We start from the raw sequence: 19,727 nt of genomic DNA, 5'->3' as shown, positions 1-19,727 counted from the left end.
AGGCGGGGCAATTTTTTCTAGACTTATCACTCATTTCCTCCACTTCTTCTCACCATAATTGTGATTAGTGTTCCCTTTGGTTGGACACTTGGAACTTCATTCATATTATAGTAATTAACTATGTGTATGTCTATTAAAATGTGTATATATATATATATATATATATATATATGTGTGTGTGTAATATTTGTCCATTAATGATATAGAACATAACTATTTTTCATGTCAAATAATGACCTTTTAACATTTTTTTTGCCAATATTTATGGCATAACCTTTTATTGAGTTGATATAATCCCTCTATGTTTGTCACAATATCATTTGACCATGCTCGAGTGTGTCACACACACACTTCAACATTCAGCATGCAAAACACAACAATGGTAACAAGGATTTTTTATTTATTTATTTATTTTATTTATTATTAATACAACCTTTACTATTTTACTTGCTGTCATTATTGGGGTTATACTGACAAAAGACAAATAGTAAAATAAAGGCAAAAATAGTAAAACGAAGCAATTAATTTATTCATGCCACAATGCACTCTGGGAGTACACTTCCTCAGATCCCAGATAGAATTCAGTTGACAAAACTTAAACGGTTTAAGTAAGAACAACTTAATGCAATTAAGTAATGCTTACTTAATTGAATTAAGGCAACAAGTTTGCACAATTTAATTAAGTAAACTGAACTAATTAGTTTTTACAGTGTATCATGGCGCTCTGGAAGAACACAGATGACATGTCAAATTAAAAACAGTGAAAGGAAAACCACACTTTCTTATTAAATCTTATTTATCTACGTCATATTCTCACGCATGCGTCGTGGAGGCACACACGGAAGTCGAGAACAAGTTGGTTAAAGGTGTTATTTTGATTTTTTTTTGCGCACAAAAACTATTGTCGTCGCATCGTAAAATTATTGTAGAGTCACTGTGGTGAGATGGACTTTGTAACGACGTTTTAAGTGCCTTTCATGGATCTTGGAAGTGTCAATGTACTGAATGCCAATGGAGGCCTGTGTGAAGCCTTTCTCAGCCATCAGCTTTCAACTAAAATATCTTCATTTGTGTTCCGAATATGAACGGAGGTCTTACGGGTGTCCAACGACATGAGGGTGAGGAATTAATGACAGAATTTTCATTTTTGGGTGAACTAACCCTTTAATTACGGTTAAGAGCGCTGTGGCGAGCAGCGAGGCTGAGGGACCGTGAGAGCGGAGGAGTGACGGGAGTATAAAGGAGGAGCGACGACAGTGAAGGACGAGAGAGGACCAGACCTGGATTTTAAATTGTGTTTTGTTTACTTTCGTTATGTGTGTGCGCGGCAGTCGTCCATGAGGGGCTGCCGCTTTTACTTTCATTTTGTGTGTATTATTTGAGTAAAGCCTGTTGAACGTTCGCCGGTTCCCGCCTCCTTCTTCCCAAACTAACTTTACTACAAGCTCAATGTACAGTTTCAGGATGAGCTCAATGATTCCTTTATCAAGATTTACTGATGAAAACACATTATGATGATTCTGGAGCAGTTTGTTCTTTAGCGTGTTTCTTCTTGTGGGTCTGAAAACTACCAAAATAAGCGAATCTCTCGCCGCAGATGGAGCAGCGGTAAGGTTTCTCTCCTGTATGAACTCGCACATGGATCTTCAGACCGTCTGATCGAACAAATGTCTTGTCACACTGAGAACACTTGTATGGTCTTTCTCCTGTATGAATCCTCTGGTGCATGGCCAATTTAGTGTGTTGCTTGAAACTCTTCCCACAAACGCTACAGTGATACGGTCTTTCTCCAGTGTGAACTCTCTGATGAAGTCCAAATCGAGTCGGATTATAAAAGCTCTTCCCGCAGATGGAGCAAAGGTACGGTTTCTCTCCAGTGTGTGTCCTCTCATGACTAGCCCAATTACATTTTTGACGGAATCGTTTATCACAGTGTTTGCACTGATATGGTTTCTCCTCAGAGTGTATTATTTGATGTGACTTTAGAGCACTTGAGTTTGTAAAGGTTTTCTCACATTCGCTGCACTGGTACGGCCTCTCATTGGTGTGAACACGCACATGTTTCTTCAGATCGGATCTGTACCTGAATGTTCTCTCGCAGTGAGGGCACTTGAACGGCCTTTCACCCGTGTGGATTCGCTTATGAGCAACAAGATTCCCTTTGGTGCTGAAATACTTGTCACATTCGCCGCAGTGGAAAGACTTTTCGCCTGTGTGTGTCTTCATGTGAACGCTCATATTAGAAGGAGGGGAGAAAAAATCCTCCTGTTCTGTGTGTTTTCGCTCTTGTATCATTAAATGACCCTGTGAGCTCAATATGTTCCCGCAGGTGATGCAGGAAAATCTCTTATCCGTCGGCTGATCTTTTGATGTTAGGGTCGTTTCTCCATCTCCATCAGAAGAGGGATCACTATTCTCACCTGAAAGGAACAAAATGGAAATAAATTAGTTTTACTTTAAAATGTATTTAAATACAGTGAATCGTTCAGCAATAACATACATTTTTGCTGAGATATAACCATATGAAAAATCTAGAATCTGCGGTGCAAAAAATTTAAATATTGAGAAAATCTCCTTTAAAGACCTGAAGGCATTTTTTTCCGGAGTGACACACACAAAAGTAAAATCTCATAACTCCAAAACTATAGCAAGGAGAGTCAAAAGGTATGTATCTTTTGATAGTACACTTTAAAAAAAAATTAAATATAAATTATATTACAATTGGAAGTTCTCATCCTGAGAAACTGCTGATAAAAAACAAACAAATATATTACATTTTCTATTATAATTTTACATATTTTTCTTATTTGACATGCACTAATTCAGGAAGACAATAAGATAGGAGGAAAATTATTTTTTGATGAAGTTCTCCAACATGTGAGCTGCATCTGGATCAAAGGAGTTAATCGCATCTGGAGGGGTTAATCGAATTGGCTACATGCATTGTAAAGTTCAGACTCAAAGCTTTCAAATGACACCTATTCAAGGCAGTAGTTTGGAAAAATATGATTATTAATGTTTTCGTTGCTAGGTGGCGCTGGCACACTCCGGTTTATAGGGACTACTAAGCACTCCTTAAGAGTTGATCAAAATGGTTAGATGCATGAAAAGCAGAGTTTCTAAGCTTTGAAATAATACCTATTTTGTGTTATTCCACATTGGAAAACGTACTCGGTTACCAATGTAACCTTGTTTCCCTGAGATAAGGGAACAAGTACTATGTTGGAAAACTCCTTTTTCTCAAGATACTGAAGCCTTTCATTCAAATCACGCAGTGCTACTGCACAGCCATAACAATGTAGAGCACTCTCGCACGCTATTGGCTGGCCAGTGGGAACTGCATGAACCAGCGAAGGCATCTGCCTTTAAAAGATGCACGATCTGCCATATAATTCAGTTTAATCGACTGAAGCGACGATCGCCAGACGTTAGCATCATAGCACGGCCTTCTACACAGTACTCCTTCCCTTATCTCAGGGAACCGAGGTTACAATGGTAACCGAGTACGTTCCCGTTCGAACGGTCAGTCATACTGCGTCGAAGACGCTAGGGGAACTTATACAATCCTGCCGTGCTATGATAAGCGCAACGATATGTACTCCCTCACGCTGGAGCACTAACTTAAAGGGCCCCAAACAAGAGTTATTGACACATCTTGATATATCCCCATGCAAACTGGGCTCATAGAGGCCAGTTATACACAAGAAGGAATTTATGTTAACACTGGAGCATTAAGGAACAAAGGCTCCAAGTGCCACTCATAAGGGGGCGGGCTCACCGAGGCCGCCTAACTCTTATTATAAAACAAGGATTTGTGCCCGCAGCGCAGGGACCTCCAGGCTGTAGAATCTGGTAAAAGTAAGCCGCGTTTCCACCGCAGGAACTTTACCCCGGAACCAGGAACTTTGGGGGGGAACTCGGTGTGTTTCGACCGCAGGAACCAGGGTCTAAATGAAGTTCCGGGTAAATATTTCCCCCTCCAAACGGCCCTGCTTGCGAGGTGGGACTTTTCAAAAGTTCGCGAACTTTCGGGGGTGGGACTTGGGCGCTGAACATGCTGATTGGTTGAGCTCTCGCAGCTATTTTTTTTTCCACCGCCATATTTACAAGTCTTTTGCGAGGTGGGTTCCGTGGGTTTTGCGTTCAGTAAATATTTTTTTTTTGCAACAATGGAGTTCAACAAAAAATTAGACCGATGGACCGACGACGAGGTTCAGGGTTTATTGAGCATATATGCGGAGGAGGACATCCAGCGGGAACTGGAAACGGCGACCCGTAATGAAAAGGTATACCTGAAGATATCGGCTCGGTTCCAGTCACACTGGAAAACAGTGCAGAGAGAAGTTGCAGAAATTAAGACAAGATTACAAGAAATTAAAGGATCATAACAACCGGAGCGGTTCCGACCGGCGTATCAACAAGTGGTATGACCGCCTGGACGCGTTGCTGGGACACAGACCGTCCTTTTCTAGGGCAGCGGTAACGAAAGACTCGGCTAGTGCGCTGTTGGAAACCATCCAGGAATCCGAGTGGGTTGAAGGTAAATATATCATCTTGGTATCATCTATTAAACTCGTTGCAGTGTTTAAACGCGTTGCAGTAACTTTTTTCAACGTGCTTTTCCAGACGTAACGAGTGGCCCTGATGAATCGCAGGCAACGGAGACCAGCGTGTTTTTCCCCGCGGTCACCAGTACGTTATAAAGCTGACAAAAAATGTGTATATATTTAAAAACTGATGTGTAATCCTTAATGGTTTTGTTGTTTTTAATTGTAAACTTAAATTGCCCATGATAAAATTTGCACACTGGGCATTGTTCAAGCTGGGCAAACAATTGTTCATTATTTGTAGTGAAAACACTTTAAATAATTAATTGATGGTTTCTATTGTTTCATGGTTGCCTTGTGTACTAATTTCCATGTGTTTCTGTGCAATTTTTCTACTTAGAGAAAAGGAAAAGGGACTGTGACTTTTTTGATGCACTGAGGGACATGGATCGGACGCTAACCGGGCCGTCCTGCAGCATGGACAAGAACAGCCTGACCAATATATGCAGCTGTTACTGGAGAGCCAGGCCGAGGAGAGATGAGGAGGCAAGAGCTGGCATTCCACCAGTCAGAAGCGGAAGAAAGCAGACGGCAGCAGAGGGACTTTCAGACCGGGTTTCTGTCTGTTCTTGGACAGTTTGTCCAGTCGTTCAAGAAGTAGCCACAATGACCAGCCGCTTGAATGAAGCATTTGCTCTACCACACTTGTACTTTATATATTGTACGTGTTGGCACAGCTCTTGGAAAGGTTACTGAAAAATACACTTTTTTTTATATTGTTGTTTTCACATTTTATATTTTCATTTTATTGTTCTAGTAATTTATTTGTCTTTGCACACTTTTATTTTAATTTTGTAAGAACTAATCTGTCTAAAATAAAGTAAAATGTGTAAAATGTCACTGTGTCTTTAATTTCCACATTCTAACTATATAACCACATTCTAATTGTATTCATATAGTGTAGGAAGCAAATAAAAGGGCTGCTGCTCGCAAGTCTTTCTGAATATGCACATAAACATATCTAGAAAACCCAAATATTATATTTTTAAATGTATATGTGAATGTAGTATAATAACTTATAACCACAACTTAAGTGAAGCCATAAGTGTGGTCCTGCTTCATTTCAAATTTGAGGAAGAAGTCTCTAAAATTATGCATTTAATGAAGCATATTGTAATACTAGTCATGTGAATTTTTTTTTTGTGAATGTTAAGAGATGTTATTGTGATAAAAAATAAAATACTTGCAGTCTAGTACCTAATCTTTCAACTGCTTAATTCAGTCTATTGTTTTCATTCAATTAACTTTTCACACATCTGTCATGACTGAAACCTCATTATCCTTTTATAGAAAATGTTTTGTTTTGGAATTGAGCTATTACAACACATTCAGATTCTAGATTGCCCATCATCCCATTTTGCATTAAAATGGTCAAACCAGGTGAAAGTGCACGTTTAAATAAACAGTGTTGGTAATGTGTGTACATAATCAGCAAAAGCAGCGCTGCTTGCATCACCTACACTTGTTATTGTTGCAGACAGTATCGCGCAAAAGTGATTACTGTCCGTCGGTAACTGGGAGAAGCAGTCGCGCGCATTCCCACGTCACCGGACTAATTTGCCTAATCTCCCCGGTACTTTAGACCGCGGTGGAAACGCAGATTGTAGCAGGTCTGGGGGAGAAAAAGTTCCTGGGAAAAAAGTTCCTGGTACAAATAGTTCCGGGTAATTTCGGTGGAAACGCGGCTGTAGATGGTGAGGACCAGCCTGCCGCTCTACAGATATCACCAATGGAAACTCCACTAGACTACGCCCAGGAAGAGGCCATGCCTCTAGTGGAGTGAGCCTTGACACCGATGGGACATTGTAGGCCCATAGAATCATAGGCTAATGTGATAGCATCGACCAGCCATCTGGATAGACTTTGCTTGGTGACCGGAATTCAGCCACCAAAGCTTACAAAGAGCTGCTCCGACTGTCTAAAGTGGGAGGACCGTTCAACGTATGCTCTAAGTGCCCTCACTGGGCAGAGCAGATTAACTGTCTCTCGCCCTCTGAAGGGGGGGGGGGGGGGGGGTTCAGAGAGGGTGACCACCTCTTCTTCAAACGATGTTGAAAGCATTTTGGGCACATAGCCATGTCTTGGTTTGTGGATGACCTTAGAGTCATCTGGGCCAAACTCCAGACAGGAAGTGCTCACGGAGAGCGCTTGTATGTCACCAACACCCTTAACTGATGCCAGTGCTAACAGCAGGGCAGTTTTTCGTGTGAGTGGCTTTAATTCGGCCGTCTGTAACGGTTTAAATGGAGGCTCTTTCAGTGCTCGTAAGACCAGGGAAAGGTCCCAGGAAGGCACCGTAGGGGGCATAGGGGGGTTAAGCCTTCTGGCTCCCTTTAGGAAATGGACAATCATGTCATTCCTGCCCACTGACTGGCCAGTCCCCTTTCCACGCGCCGATAGCTGCCACGTAGACTATGAGTGTGGATGGAGTACGTCCTGCATCCAACATCTCTTGCAGAAAAAATGAGTATCTGTGATAGATGGCATGATAATGGGTCCTGGTTTCTGGTTGAAGACCATCCAGAGAACACTGAACACTTGAGGGTATAGAGACGCCTAGTGGATGGAGCTCTAACCTCACTGATAGTGCTCAGGACACTTGCTGGGAATTCCCTGAGCTCCCTTTGAGGGGCCACACATGTAACGCCCACAGTTTGGGATGGGGGTGCCAGATTGTCCCATTCGCCTGAGAAAGGAGGTCCTTCCTCAGGGGAATTGGCCATGGGGCTGCTGATAGCAGCTGAATCAACTCGGGAAACCAATGATGGGTCCGCCAGAGTGGGGCCACTAACAGGACTGTGTGCTCGCCCTCCCTGATTCCCTTTTCAAGACTTGGGGAAGGAGCGGGACTGGAGGAAAAGCATAAAGCAGGTGGCTGGGCCATTCGTAGGCCAGCGCATCCTTGCTCTTTGAGAAATATATTGGGCAATGACAGATGTCTTCTGTAGTGACCACCATTCGTCTCGAAACTGTCCCCAAGTTCACCCCTGACTCGTAGAGGCGGGGTTTTGACCAAGGGGCCAGGGCTTTGACACAACCATGACCCACATTGATCCGAAGTTGGCCTGAACGCCAAGCTTGGGGAGGAACCTGTGGTTTCAGCCAGTACTGCAGTGGTTTCAGCCAGTACTGCAGCATGTGCGGCATACCCAGGGGAAGTACTGGAGAAGCTGATGCCATAAGGCCTAGCATTCTCTGAAAGGTTCTCAGGGGTCTGTTGGTTCCCGTTTTGAATGAGAGTGCGAGCTGCTGGATAGTCTGAGTACACTCGTTCGACAGTCTCACCCTCATTTGGGTTGAGTCTAAAATCGCCCCCAGGAATGAGATTCCCTGCCTGGGAAGCAACAAGCTCTTGGCTGTATTTATTCTGAGACCCAGGCATTCTAGATGGCTGAGTAGCACAGATTTGTGAGATTCTAATTCCGCCTCTGACCAGGCCAGAATGAGCCAGTCATCAAGGTAGTTCAAAATGTGCATTCCCATTTGTCTTAAAGAGGAGATGGCTGCATCTATGCACTTTGTGAAAGTGCGGGGGGCCAGGGACAGACTGAATGATAGGACTGTATACTGGTAGACCTTCCCGTCGAACGCAAATCTCAAGAACTGTCTGTGACGGGGAATAACTTGGATATGAAAGTAAGCATCTTACTGAGAAAAACCAGTCCATCGGGCGAACCTGCGTGATGATCTGTCTCAGCATTTGATAAGGACCCTGTTCAGATGTCTGAGGTCTAGAATGGGCCTGAGGCCGCCATCTTTTTTGGGAATGAGGAAGTAGCGGCCTGTAAAAGCCTGACATTGGTTTTGAGGACGTGAGACACGTTGCTCTCCACCGAAGTGTGTATTATGCACGAGAAACGGGGTGGTTTGTGAGCGAATTGGAGCTCGTAACCTCGTTGTTCATCATCATGTTGATGCTTTTGTGTGTCGTCATCAGACCCACCGAATGAGACCAGGCCCTCTGCGTCGAGCGGAGGGTGCAGGTCTGATTGCAAGAACATCACAGGTGAGATGTCTCTCTGAGGCGAGAGCGAGACACGCGGCAACTGGATTATGTTGCTTTTTAAATCATAAGAATCTGCTGTAAATGGTGATATGCTATGATCTATGATCTGTGCAATTGTCAGAGTTATGAGCAAAAAACACCACATGAAATCTACATTTGTTTTCAGTTATTGCATGTGCACTGTTTTTGTTGTAAACTCAACTTGTGCTTAAAGGAAGGAACAGTGGTGAACCGGTGACAGGGTCATGGCTCATTGATGCACGTGGGAAGCGAAGGCTGGCCTGTGTTGTCCGATCAAACAGACGAGCTACTGGAGCTCAAATTGCTCAAGAAGTTAATGCTGGTTCTGATAGAAAGGTGTCAGAATACAGTGTTCAGCCCTAACTATAATTTCCCCAACAGCCAATATGAACCTGATCCTACAGAGTCTCTGCCGAATGACCAATGAATAACGTTCAAGAGTCATGAGAAACAACAAAAGATCATGAAAAAAACACACCTGCAGGAATGAAGACCTCATCATCCACATTCCCATCCTCCTCCTCATGGCTGTGTTGTTGTTTGTCTGCAGTGGTTTCGTCTCCTCTGCTCTCTATCAGGTTCCTGCAGTCCTCCAGTTTGACGGAGCACATCTTCAGTGGCGTCTGCAGCATCTGCTGTTCTCCAGCGTTACAGTCAGAGGTTTGATCAGCGGATCCATGATCATGAGCTTCTGTCCCATCGTTCCCATCCTCCTCTTTGCTGCAGTCCTCCAGTTTGACGGAGCACATATTCAGTGGCATCTGCTGTTCTCCAGCGTTACAGTCAGAGGCTTGATCAGCGGATCCATGATCCTGAGCTTCTGTCCCATCGTTCCCATCCTCCTCTTTGCTGCAGTCCTCCAGTTTGACGGAGCACATATTCAGTGGCATCTGCTGTTCTCCAGCGTTACAGTCAGAGGCTTGATCAGCGGATCCATGATCCTGAGCGTCAGTATAACACAGTAAAGTGAGGCTGAGCTTTGAGTCCTGTGTGTCTCTGGATTTCCAGACTGAATCCTGAGCTTCTGTCCCATCAGTCACACACACTGAAACCTTCTCCGGATCCTGACAAACACATCACAGATAAACACAAATAAAGAACAAACTGTTGATATTAGCCTCATTACTCAGCTGTTATCTCTAGAGGCTATTGGGGATTTGATGGCATATTTTGCTGCTGGCTTAATTTGAGATGTGCATAAGAAGTGAGAAGCTAACAAAACTTTGGTTTGATTGAGCTGAAGGATGAAATGATGAGCCGCTCAAACCTCTCTGTTGGGTTTGTCTCCTCTTTCTCTCAGCTTTGCCTCCAGTGACGCCACCTCTTTCTTCAGCTGACAGATTTCACTGATGAAATCCTCAATATCCAGCATGGACAGATCAGTTCCTACTGATTTACAGCAGATCACATCCATCTGCGCTTTCATGGTCAACATCTGAAGACAAGCACATCAACATTACTATAAAGACACATTTATAATGGACCTATCTTGAAATAACTCAAAATAATTGTTTACATATGATGAACAACAGATATGTTACACAGAAATAATCTGTCAATAAAGAAATTAACTTCAGAGATAAATGTGTTAAGACTAGTTTGTGTACTTTTATTATTGCTTATCCAATGTATATTTAACACTTAAATGTAGCTGCTGGAATTAATAAACTCATATTTCAGAGTTAAAAATTAAACTTGAACTCATTTCTAAGCATCTTTTAAAAGTGTCCAGCATTGAAAATTATATAACTTTTAAGTAGGGCTGGGCCGATAAATGATATCATATCGAATCGCGATAAAACATTTTTACTCGATTTAGATTACTCTAACACCAAATCACACAGCAGAAATAAACTGCGAAAAATACTGTGCCCATTTTACTCAATAAAATCGAAGCAACTATTTGCATCAGCTTTTTGAGTATTTTAAACTAATTTTATTTGTGTTTATCCTGTTAGACTTTGCATGTTTTCAACTTGGACTCTTAAAGGAACCACTCCACTTTTTTTGAAAATAGGCTCATTTTACAAGTCCCCTAGAGTTAAATAGTTTAGTTTTACCGTTTTTGAATCACGGTACGGCCGCGAAGATCCGCGACTATTACGCAGGAATGAGAAAGTAGTTCCTAACCATATAGGTGTAGAAAATCGCAACTTTTCATTTTCAGTTGGTCTTAGCACACAATGTAACTGTAGAAGAGCCAGGAAGAGGCTACACCCCTGGTGGAGTGAGCTCTAACCCCGAGCGGGCAGGGCACGTCTTGGGATTCATACGCCAAGACGATGGCATCCACTATCCAGTGGGCCATCCTCTGCTTGGAGACAGCCTTTCCCTTCTGCTGTCCTCCGTAACAGACGAAGAGCTGCTCTGAGGTCCTGAAGCTTTGCGTTCTGTCCACGTAAGTCCGGAGAGCACGGACGGGACAGAGCAAAGCTAGGGCTGGGTCTGCCTCCTCCGAAGGCAGCGCTTGCAGGCTCACCACTTGGTCCCGGAAGGGAGTAGTGGGAACCTTGGGCACATATCCAGGCCGGGGTCTCAGGGTCACCTGAGAATCACCCGGCCCGAATTCCAGGCACGATTCGTCGACCGAAAATGCCTGCAGGTCCCCTACCCTCTTAACTGAGGCCAATGCAATCAGGAGTATTGTCTTTAGAGACAAGATCTTAAGCTCTACTGACTGTAAAGGCTCGAAGGGCGCCCTCTGCAGTGCGGTCAGCACCAGAGTCAAGTCCCAAGAGGGTATAGAAGAAGGGCGAGGAGGATTTAGTCTCCTCGCTCCCCTTAGGAACCTGACGATCAGATCATGCTTGCCTAAGGACTCACCATTAATGAGGTCATGGCTTGCGGCGATGGCGGCAACATATACCTTGAGGGTGGAGGGAGACAGCCTTCTCTCCAACCCGTCTTGAAGAAAAGATAGCACAGATCCGATCGAACATTTCCGGGGGTCTTCTCGGCGAGAAGAGCACCAGTCGACGAACAGGTTCCACTTCAACGCATATAGCCGTCTTGTAGAGGGGGCTCTGGCGGAAGCAATGGTGTCGACTACCGCTTGCGGTAGGTCACCTAGAACCTCCGCGTCCCGTCCAGGGACCAGACATGGAGTTTCCAGAGGTCTGGACGCGGGTGCCAAAGGGTGCCCCGTCTCTGAGACAGAAGGTCCTGCCTCAGAGGAATGGGCCAAGGAGGTGCTGTCGCGAGGAGCACTAGTTCTGGGAACCACGTCCTGTTGGGCCAGTACAGAGCTACCAAGAGGAGTTGCTCCTCGTCCTCCCTGACCTTGCACAGAGTCTGTGCAAGAAGGCTCACTGGGGGAAACGCATATTTGCGCAGAGCCCGGGGCCAGCTGTGTGCCAGTGCATCCGTGCCGAGGGTCCCCTCGGACAGGGAATAGAACAACTGGCAGTGGGTCGTGTCGTGGGCGGCAAACAGATCGATCTGTGCGGCCCCAAAGCGACTCCAAATCAGCTGGACCACCTGGGGGTGGAGTCGCCACTCTCCGGGAAGCACTGGCAACCGCGACAGCTCGTCGACCGAGTCCCGAGATGTAGCCAGTGCTGAAGCGGTCTCATATGGAGCAGCCCTAGCGGCGTTACTGCGGCTGCTGCTGCCATATGCCCCAGGAGCCTCTGAAAATGTTTCAGTGGAACCGCTGTACTGCGTTTGAGCGTACTCAAGCAGCTCAGCACCGACTGGACGCGCTCCTCTGTGAGGCGCGCAGTCATGGCGACCGAGTCGATCTCCATCCCGAGAAAAGAGATCCTCTGTACGGGACAGAGTTTGCTCTTCTCCCAGTTGACCCGAAGACCCAACTGGCTGAGGTGCCGGAGCACCATGTCCCTGTGTTCGCACAACTGCTCCCGCGACTGGGCAAGAATCAGCCAGTCGTCGAGATAGTTGAGGATGCGAACACCACGCTCTCTCATGGGAGCAATGGCCGCCTCTGCGACTTTCGTGAAGACACGGGGCGACAGGGACAACCCGAAGGGTAGGACTTTGTACTGGTATGCCCGTCCATCGAAAGCAAAGCGTAGAAACGGTCTGTGTCGAGGGAGAATCGAGACATGAAAGTACGCGTCCTTCAGGTCGATCGCTGCAAACCAATCCTGGGGACGGATGCATCTGAAGATGCGTTTCTGGGTTAACATTCGGAACGGCATCCTGTGGAGGGAGCGGTTCAGGTAACGCAGGTCCAGGATCGGTCGTAACCCGCCACCTTTCTTGGGTACAATGAAGTACGGGCTGTAGAACCCGGACTTCATATCGGCTGGAGGGACCGGCTCTATCGCGTCCATCGCCAATAGGACAGCGATCTCCGCCTGAAGCACGGGGGCGCCTTCCTTCGGTATAGAAGTGAAGTGGACACCCCTGAACTTCGGGGGACGCCGGGCGAACTGAATCGCATAGCCGAGTCTGATGGTGCGGATGATCCAGCGAGACGGGCTGGGGAGCGCTAGCCAGGCCCCCAGAGACCGAGCAAGCGGGATCATCGGCACCACAGACGTACCCGGAGCGGGGCAGCGCAGCGGAACGCAGGGGCCCCAGGACGACATGGGAGTGGTCCGTGCAGGGGTCTGGGTCTGACACACGACCTGCATCCGCTGAGGGGACGGGCGAGCGTGGGGAGGCACTTTGTGTGCGTCCGCACAACCGACGCCCCCTGTTGGCGAGGAGAGAGGTGTCTGAGGGGTACGAGGCATGGTAGCGTCGCATACCGCCAGACGCGCTCTCTTGGCACCCAGAGATGTTAGAAACTGCTCTTTTATTGAGAATTTGGGTGCCACTGGCACTGGGGCCAGTGGCGGAACAGAAAGAAAAATGGGGTTCCCCTGGCCCTCCACCGGGGGAAGGAGTGGTGCTGCAGCCATCTCCTGAAGAGCAGTTTCCTCCATCTCTGGGCGGCCCGTCTCAGGGTCTCTTCCGACGGCGCTTGCCACCTGGCTTGGCAGCGGCCTGAGCGGGCTGGACGTTCTTCCCGCGACCGGCTCCACGCCCACGGCCGGTGGAAGGCTGCTGCTGGGCTGGGGCGGGAGCGGGGGCGGCCGCAGGAGGACATCCTCGGCGACGGGCAGGCGGAGGTGCTGCAGCCGGCGGCTGGGTGGAGGCAGCAGCGGGCCGCCGGTGCAGGATGTGTTTGATGGCCTCCGTCTGCTTCTGGGCGGCCGAGAATTGCTGGGCGAAATTCTCGACCGCGTCGCCGAACAACCCGGCCGACGATATGGGGGAGTCCAGGAACCGGTTCTTGTCAGTCTCCCTCATGTCGGCCAGGTTGAGCCAGAGATGCCGTTCCTGGACCACTAAGGTGGACATCGCCTGACCCACGGAACGGGCGGTAACTTTCGTCGCCCGGAGGGCGAGGTCCGTCGCCGCCCGGAGCTCCCGGAGGAGCTCTGGGTCAGACCTACCCTCGTGCATGTCCATGAGTGCTTGGACTTGGTGCACCTGAAGCAACGCCATGGCATGCAAGGCAGACGCGGCCTGTCCGCAGGACCTGTAGGCCTTCGCAGTTAGACTGGACGAAAACCTACAGGCTTTGGACGGGAGACGAGGATCACCACGCCACTCGGAGGCGGTCGCCGGACGCAGCTGCATCGCGACGGCGCGTTCTCTGGCGGGATCCTCTCGTAACCCTTGGCCTGTCCACCGTCAAGGGTAGTGAGGAGGGAGGAGCCTCCAGGTCTGTTTCTGGCACTGAAGGGTGTCGTCCACGACCTGGAAAGCTCCTCATGCACCTCCGGGAAGAATGGCACTGGGGCGGGACGCTGAGAACCAGCGCAACCCCCCCCCAGAAACCAATCATCCAACCTAGAAGGCTCGGGACGTGGTGGAGGGTTCCACACAAGCCCGACCTTTTCGGCGGCCCGGGAAAGCATAGCCGTCAACTCAGGGTCCGACTCGGCCGTTGCCACTCTCCCAGAGGGAGGCAGTACAGCTGAATCTTCATCCTCCGAGGACTGGAACTCCCCCTCCGATGCTGCGATCGACATCTGCTCGTCCGCGGGCGCTCCGAAAGAGATGACTGGGCGCCCGTGGGCGGGACCAGCGATCTCTTCCGGTGGCGCCACCGGCAGCGGTGCTTGTGAGGGTTCAGGGACCTGCATAGGAACACTAGGCGGGTTTGTCCTGAACGTAATCCTCAAGTCACCCCGGTCATCCGTCGAAGTAGGTCTATCCTGGTTAGGGATAGCTCTAGATCGAGGTATGGGGAGGGGGACTCCGCCTTCCCGGAGGTAGGCGAGTCTTGACCTAAGCACCGCAATAGTCATGTTCCCGCAGTGAGAACACGAGCTATTCACAAACGCTGCCTCAGCGTGCTGTAAGCCCAGGCACGTGATGCAGTGAGTGTGGCCGTCAGCGGGCGAGAGGGAACGACCGCATCCAGAAACGCACGGGTGGAATGACATCTTGAAAAAGACGCAGTGTCACACCCGTGTTGCTCTTTTTGTGAGGAAACGCTCTTTTAAGAGAGTGCTGAAGCACCCAGGGAAACCGCGGCAACACACAGGGGATAGTGCAGCCTGTGTTTGCACTCAGAAGGAACGCCCACCGATACCAACAAGCTCTCTTGCTGTGATAACAGCAGTTGTTCCTCGCAGCTTTGAGTTCGCGGTCCCGCTGGAAAGCGCCGTCACACCAACACACACGATCCTCTTCTCTGTGTTCTTGTAGTAGTTCTTCGCTGAATAATCAGGAAGCAGTCTGTAGACTTCAAACGCCGGTTAGGCTCCGAAGTGAATGACGTCAGTGCGATGCTCTCGCTTCCTGTTTATGCCCGCGGCGCGGGGCGGAGCGCGAGATGCAAATCTCGCACGCCAATTGTTCATTGGCCTGTTCTTAAGTTCTCGAAGCTGATAGGGGCTCTCTGAAGTGATCCCAATTCGTCGGTTATTACCGACGTACGTCGTAGTGACCGACTGAAAGGGAACATTTATTCACTTTAAAATTACAATGCAACAGTGCAAAACACAGTACTTTATTTTTTCACCTTTACATAAAGCTGGCTTCAAGTAAAAAAAAAAAAAAAAAAAAAAAACCTTTATGTACTACAAGAGGTAGCAACAGTATTTTATATTCGTATAACATTGGTCTGTTTAACCCACTGAGAACAGTAATTCAGTCATCTAATTAAAAATGTGTTTTGAACAATGTTAAAACATCAAATTGAAATAATTATTATATCAGCTGAAAAAAATGAACACCAATTTAAATGGTTAGTTGTTCCGGCCCTGGTCTAGGTCAGGACCGCAACATAAATGACACAACACAAAATGGCTGTTCAAGTACTCATTTTATTTTCTCAGTTTCTTAGATCTTTCTGATCAGTTCTTTTGTGCGGCAGCCATTGGAGAACACCAACCAAAAACAAAATACGTAAACAAAAGAACTGAAGCAAATGATCAGGGGTGAGCAAATGCCAAAATAATAAACAAACAACACTCTAACTTCCCATTAATGAACTAACTTCCCTGTGCATAAAAATAAAGAAACCAAAATACAACAACATAACCTACCTCCCTATCTATCCAACAAAACAGGAGAAAAGGGTGGTGGCCAAGTGGCCTACAAAAATAAATAAGGCACTCACCCCCTACAGCTTCACATATGATTTACAAACAAGTTCATGGGACATGGACGTTCAAGACATAAAGCTCTCACAATGGTTAACAGCACTCTGTAACTTACTTTAACAGCATTTTCACTAAAGCTGAACACCAAGGCTAACACATTAGCAATAAGGATCAAGGAGAGAGACACACAGCAGCAATCATGGCACGTAACAAAGAGAGTGCAAACAGGTAAAAGGCGAGAGCAAAAAGTGAGAGCGCCCTCCAGGGAGACTTGGAGGAATTTATAGTCCAGGCCTCATCTCTGGTCCAACCATCGACGGTCACTCGTTAAGCCTTGGGCCAATCCTGTCAGAGAGGACACACAGGAACATACACAGCATACAATACGTCATAGACGTAACATAGTTCACCCAAAAATGTTAATTCTATTAATTCCTTGCCCTCATGTCGTTCCAAACCTTCTTTCATCTTCAGACACTAATTAAGATATTTCTGATGAAATCCAAGAGCTCTCTGACCCCTCCATAGACAGCAATGTAATGAACACTTTCAAGGCCCTAAAGGTAGGAAAGACATTGTTAAAATAGTCCATGTGACTCCAGTGGTTAAACATTCATTTTATGAAGCGATGAGAACACACTTTGTGTGCAAAAACAGACAAAAATAATTACTTTATTCAACAATTTCGTTTTAGCGCCAGTCAGAGAAATCGCTAGCCAATTCATGTAATTCAAGGCAAATGTAAGTCAATAATACAAACATTTAGCTTTACCATTGCATATTTATCTATATTTAAAGCATCAAACCATTAAATAGTTCATATTTAATGTCATTCTTACCTTTTTTTTAGTGTCGTGGGTTGTCAGCAGTGCAAATTCAGTCCTGTCACCCATAAAAATGGCGTCTGTCATGAACATTTGTGTTTTTGCAACAGCCAAATCCACTTGTTTAGTCTTTTAAATAAATTTTACTTAAAAAGTCGAAAAGGCACACATCTAAAACGCCTAGTAAACAATAGGCTACTCGAGATAATACACAAACCATTTAATTGTAAAAAAAAAAAAAAAAAAAAAACGTGTTTACTACAATATTATGTTTAAGTTACTCAAAATATTAAGTAAAGTACCAAACATAGATTTATTTGTTGAAAATGTAGATGTAGACAACCCTACAGAGTATTTTTTCCCAGTGAACTTTTAAATTGCACATCAAAAGTACACGAGACGCTCAGCTGGCAAAGCAAACTCCACATGAGAAGGAAAAAAATGTGTGGAAGCAGCGAAGAATGTTAAATCAGAAGTGAAACTGACCTTGAGTTATTATCCAAAGACGAATTAGTTGAATGTGAATTGATAAAAGTTTTGTTTTATCTTTTTTATTTGTTGATAAAAGAAAGCACGAATTGTTACTCATTTATCCGCTCGGGTCAAAGTCCAAACGGCAGCGCAAGCTCACTAGAGCAGATCCGTTTACTCTGATCGGTCACGCGACCACTAAACAGCGCCGTGAGATCCAGAAGCGCGTGCATTCAGCGCAAAACAACAAATGTCTAGCGCTACTATTTACCATGGATTTACTGTTGTGACTAACTACTGAAGAAGAGCTATATGTGTGTTTTAACTGTGGTTATCATGATCTAAATATATGATACTATGGAAGACCAATGGTTAATTTTAATAAAACTCAGTCATTTAAATTTAACCATTTTAAAATTAGGTTGTTACAATTTTTACAGATGATTGGTTTTTTGTTAATGAACATAAATTTACATCTGCCTCCTAACTCAAGCTACTGTCAACTCACTGTCAAATGTGCATTTCTAAGAGACAAAACATCTTTATAATTCGTAATATTATTAATACTGCAGCTAAAGATATAGGCCTATTCCAAAGTCAGGCAACACAAACCTGTTTCATGACTAGAAACAATATCACCCATTAGCACTTGCAGAAACTAAGACATTCATTTTTTTCTATTAAGAAATTTATTTTGTTAAGGAAAAATTACTGGAAAAGTGTAAGGAATTCAAAAAGTGAAGTGTTTGTCATATTCTGACAATAAAAAGCAGTTTAAAACCACAATTAAAAGACTGGTTTCTACAACTTGATTTTGTAGAAATATGATTTTAAATTTGAAAGAAAGAAACATGACATTTATTGTGATAATTATCAATATCGACTGATATGAAAAGATTTTAGATAATTTTTTGGCCATATCGCCTACTTTTAAGTATCATGGTTAACACGTTTGCTGTAGTAAACAAATTAGCCTATGTGTTACTGCTACTGTGGTATTTTTACTATAAGTTAAACCATGGTTATTTTGTTTTTTAAGGATAAACGGCGAGGAAACGCTTTATTTAAGTTCAATAAAAACTAAAGACAGTAAATCTTTTTTTAATTTTTTATTGCTTGAACAACAGTTACAGAACATGAACAAATCAAATAAGAAAATAATAATAATAATAATACAATTATAAAAATAAAATTCCAGGTTTAAGGATACAAAAATATTAAATACAAGAAAGTGAAGAAAAACATAATAGACGAAACAAACAATAAAAGGCTTTGATGTTTCTCAAAATCTTAAATGTATTCAATAAATTAATGGTTTTAATAGCTTTTTGGTTTGTACTGTCCTTAAGAGAAACCATATCATTTTCTAATTCTTTCAATACCACAGAAAAAAGATTACTGATTACTAAATGTACACCGATGAATGTTAAACTTAACAAATATAATTACAGTATATATATATATATATATATATATATATATATATATATATATATATATATATATATATATAACATTACTTTTGTTCATATAACAAAAGAAAATTGCATTCCAATTTGTCATTAATAAACTGGGCACCCTTGCCTAACTCCTCTTTCTAAATAAAATCTTTGTGTAGTACCATTATTTAATTTCACAAAACTATTTCCGCCTGCATAAAGAGTTTTCATGGCATTACAGAAATAAGGCCCAAACCCAGATTGTTCTAAACAATAAAAAATAAAAGGAATCTAAGGCTTTGAAAAAAAAAAAAAAAAAAAGGATAAAGCTATCATCTTTTATAAGGTCAGCATAACCTATAAGATCAAAAATGAGTCTGATATTATTAAATATATGTCTGTTTCTCATAAACCCAGATTGATTTTCGTCAATAATCTAATCTAATACTAATTTGAACCTTTTTTTAATAGATTTTATAGTCATTCATTATTCAACAGACTAATGGGTCTCCAATTATCAATGAGCAACAACTCTTTCTTGGGCGTAGGAATCAAACAAATTATACCTTGCGTCATAGTTGTAGGAAGTTGTGAGCACTTTAAGCTTTCAGAATATACTTCAAAAAGAAATGGGGCAAGAATCTAAGAAAACTGCTTATAGAATTCCATTTTTACCGGGTGATATATTACATTTTAAACGTTCAATAGCTTGCTTAATTTTCGTAATAGTTATTGAGAAAACACATCACTTAGTCCTCTTCAGTAATAGTTTTTACATTCTTAAAATATTT

At 44.5% G+C, this 19,727-nt stretch overlaps 1 protein-coding gene across 1 annotated transcript; it reads right to left on the bottom strand.

The window, feature by feature from the left end:
- Window positions 1–419: 419 nt before the first annotated feature.
- LOC307123815 (uncharacterized protein) lies at window positions 420–17,697 on the bottom strand. Its single transcript, XM_079812533.1, has 4 exons — window positions 17,513–17,697; window positions 9,902–10,069; window positions 9,113–9,698; window positions 420–2,420 (listed from the first exon to the last, which is right to left on the bottom strand). Exons 2-4 carry the CDS (start codon window positions 10,067–10,069, stop codon window positions 1,510–1,512), a joined length of 1,665 nt encoding a protein of 554 aa, XP_079668659.1. The 5' UTR covers window positions 17,513–17,697; the 3' UTR covers window positions 420–1,509.
- Between the last annotated feature and the right edge of the window lie 2,030 nt (window positions 17,698–19,727).

Source organism: Gobio gobio, assembly GCF_949357685.1.
Source record: "Gobio gobio genome assembly, chromosome: 3".
In the NCBI taxonomy this organism is placed as follows: Eukaryota; Metazoa; Chordata; class Actinopteri; order Cypriniformes; family Gobionidae; genus Gobio; species Gobio gobio.
The sequence above is the reverse complement of the archived record's forward strand: the minus strand, read 5'-3'. Positions and strand labels throughout refer to the sequence as shown.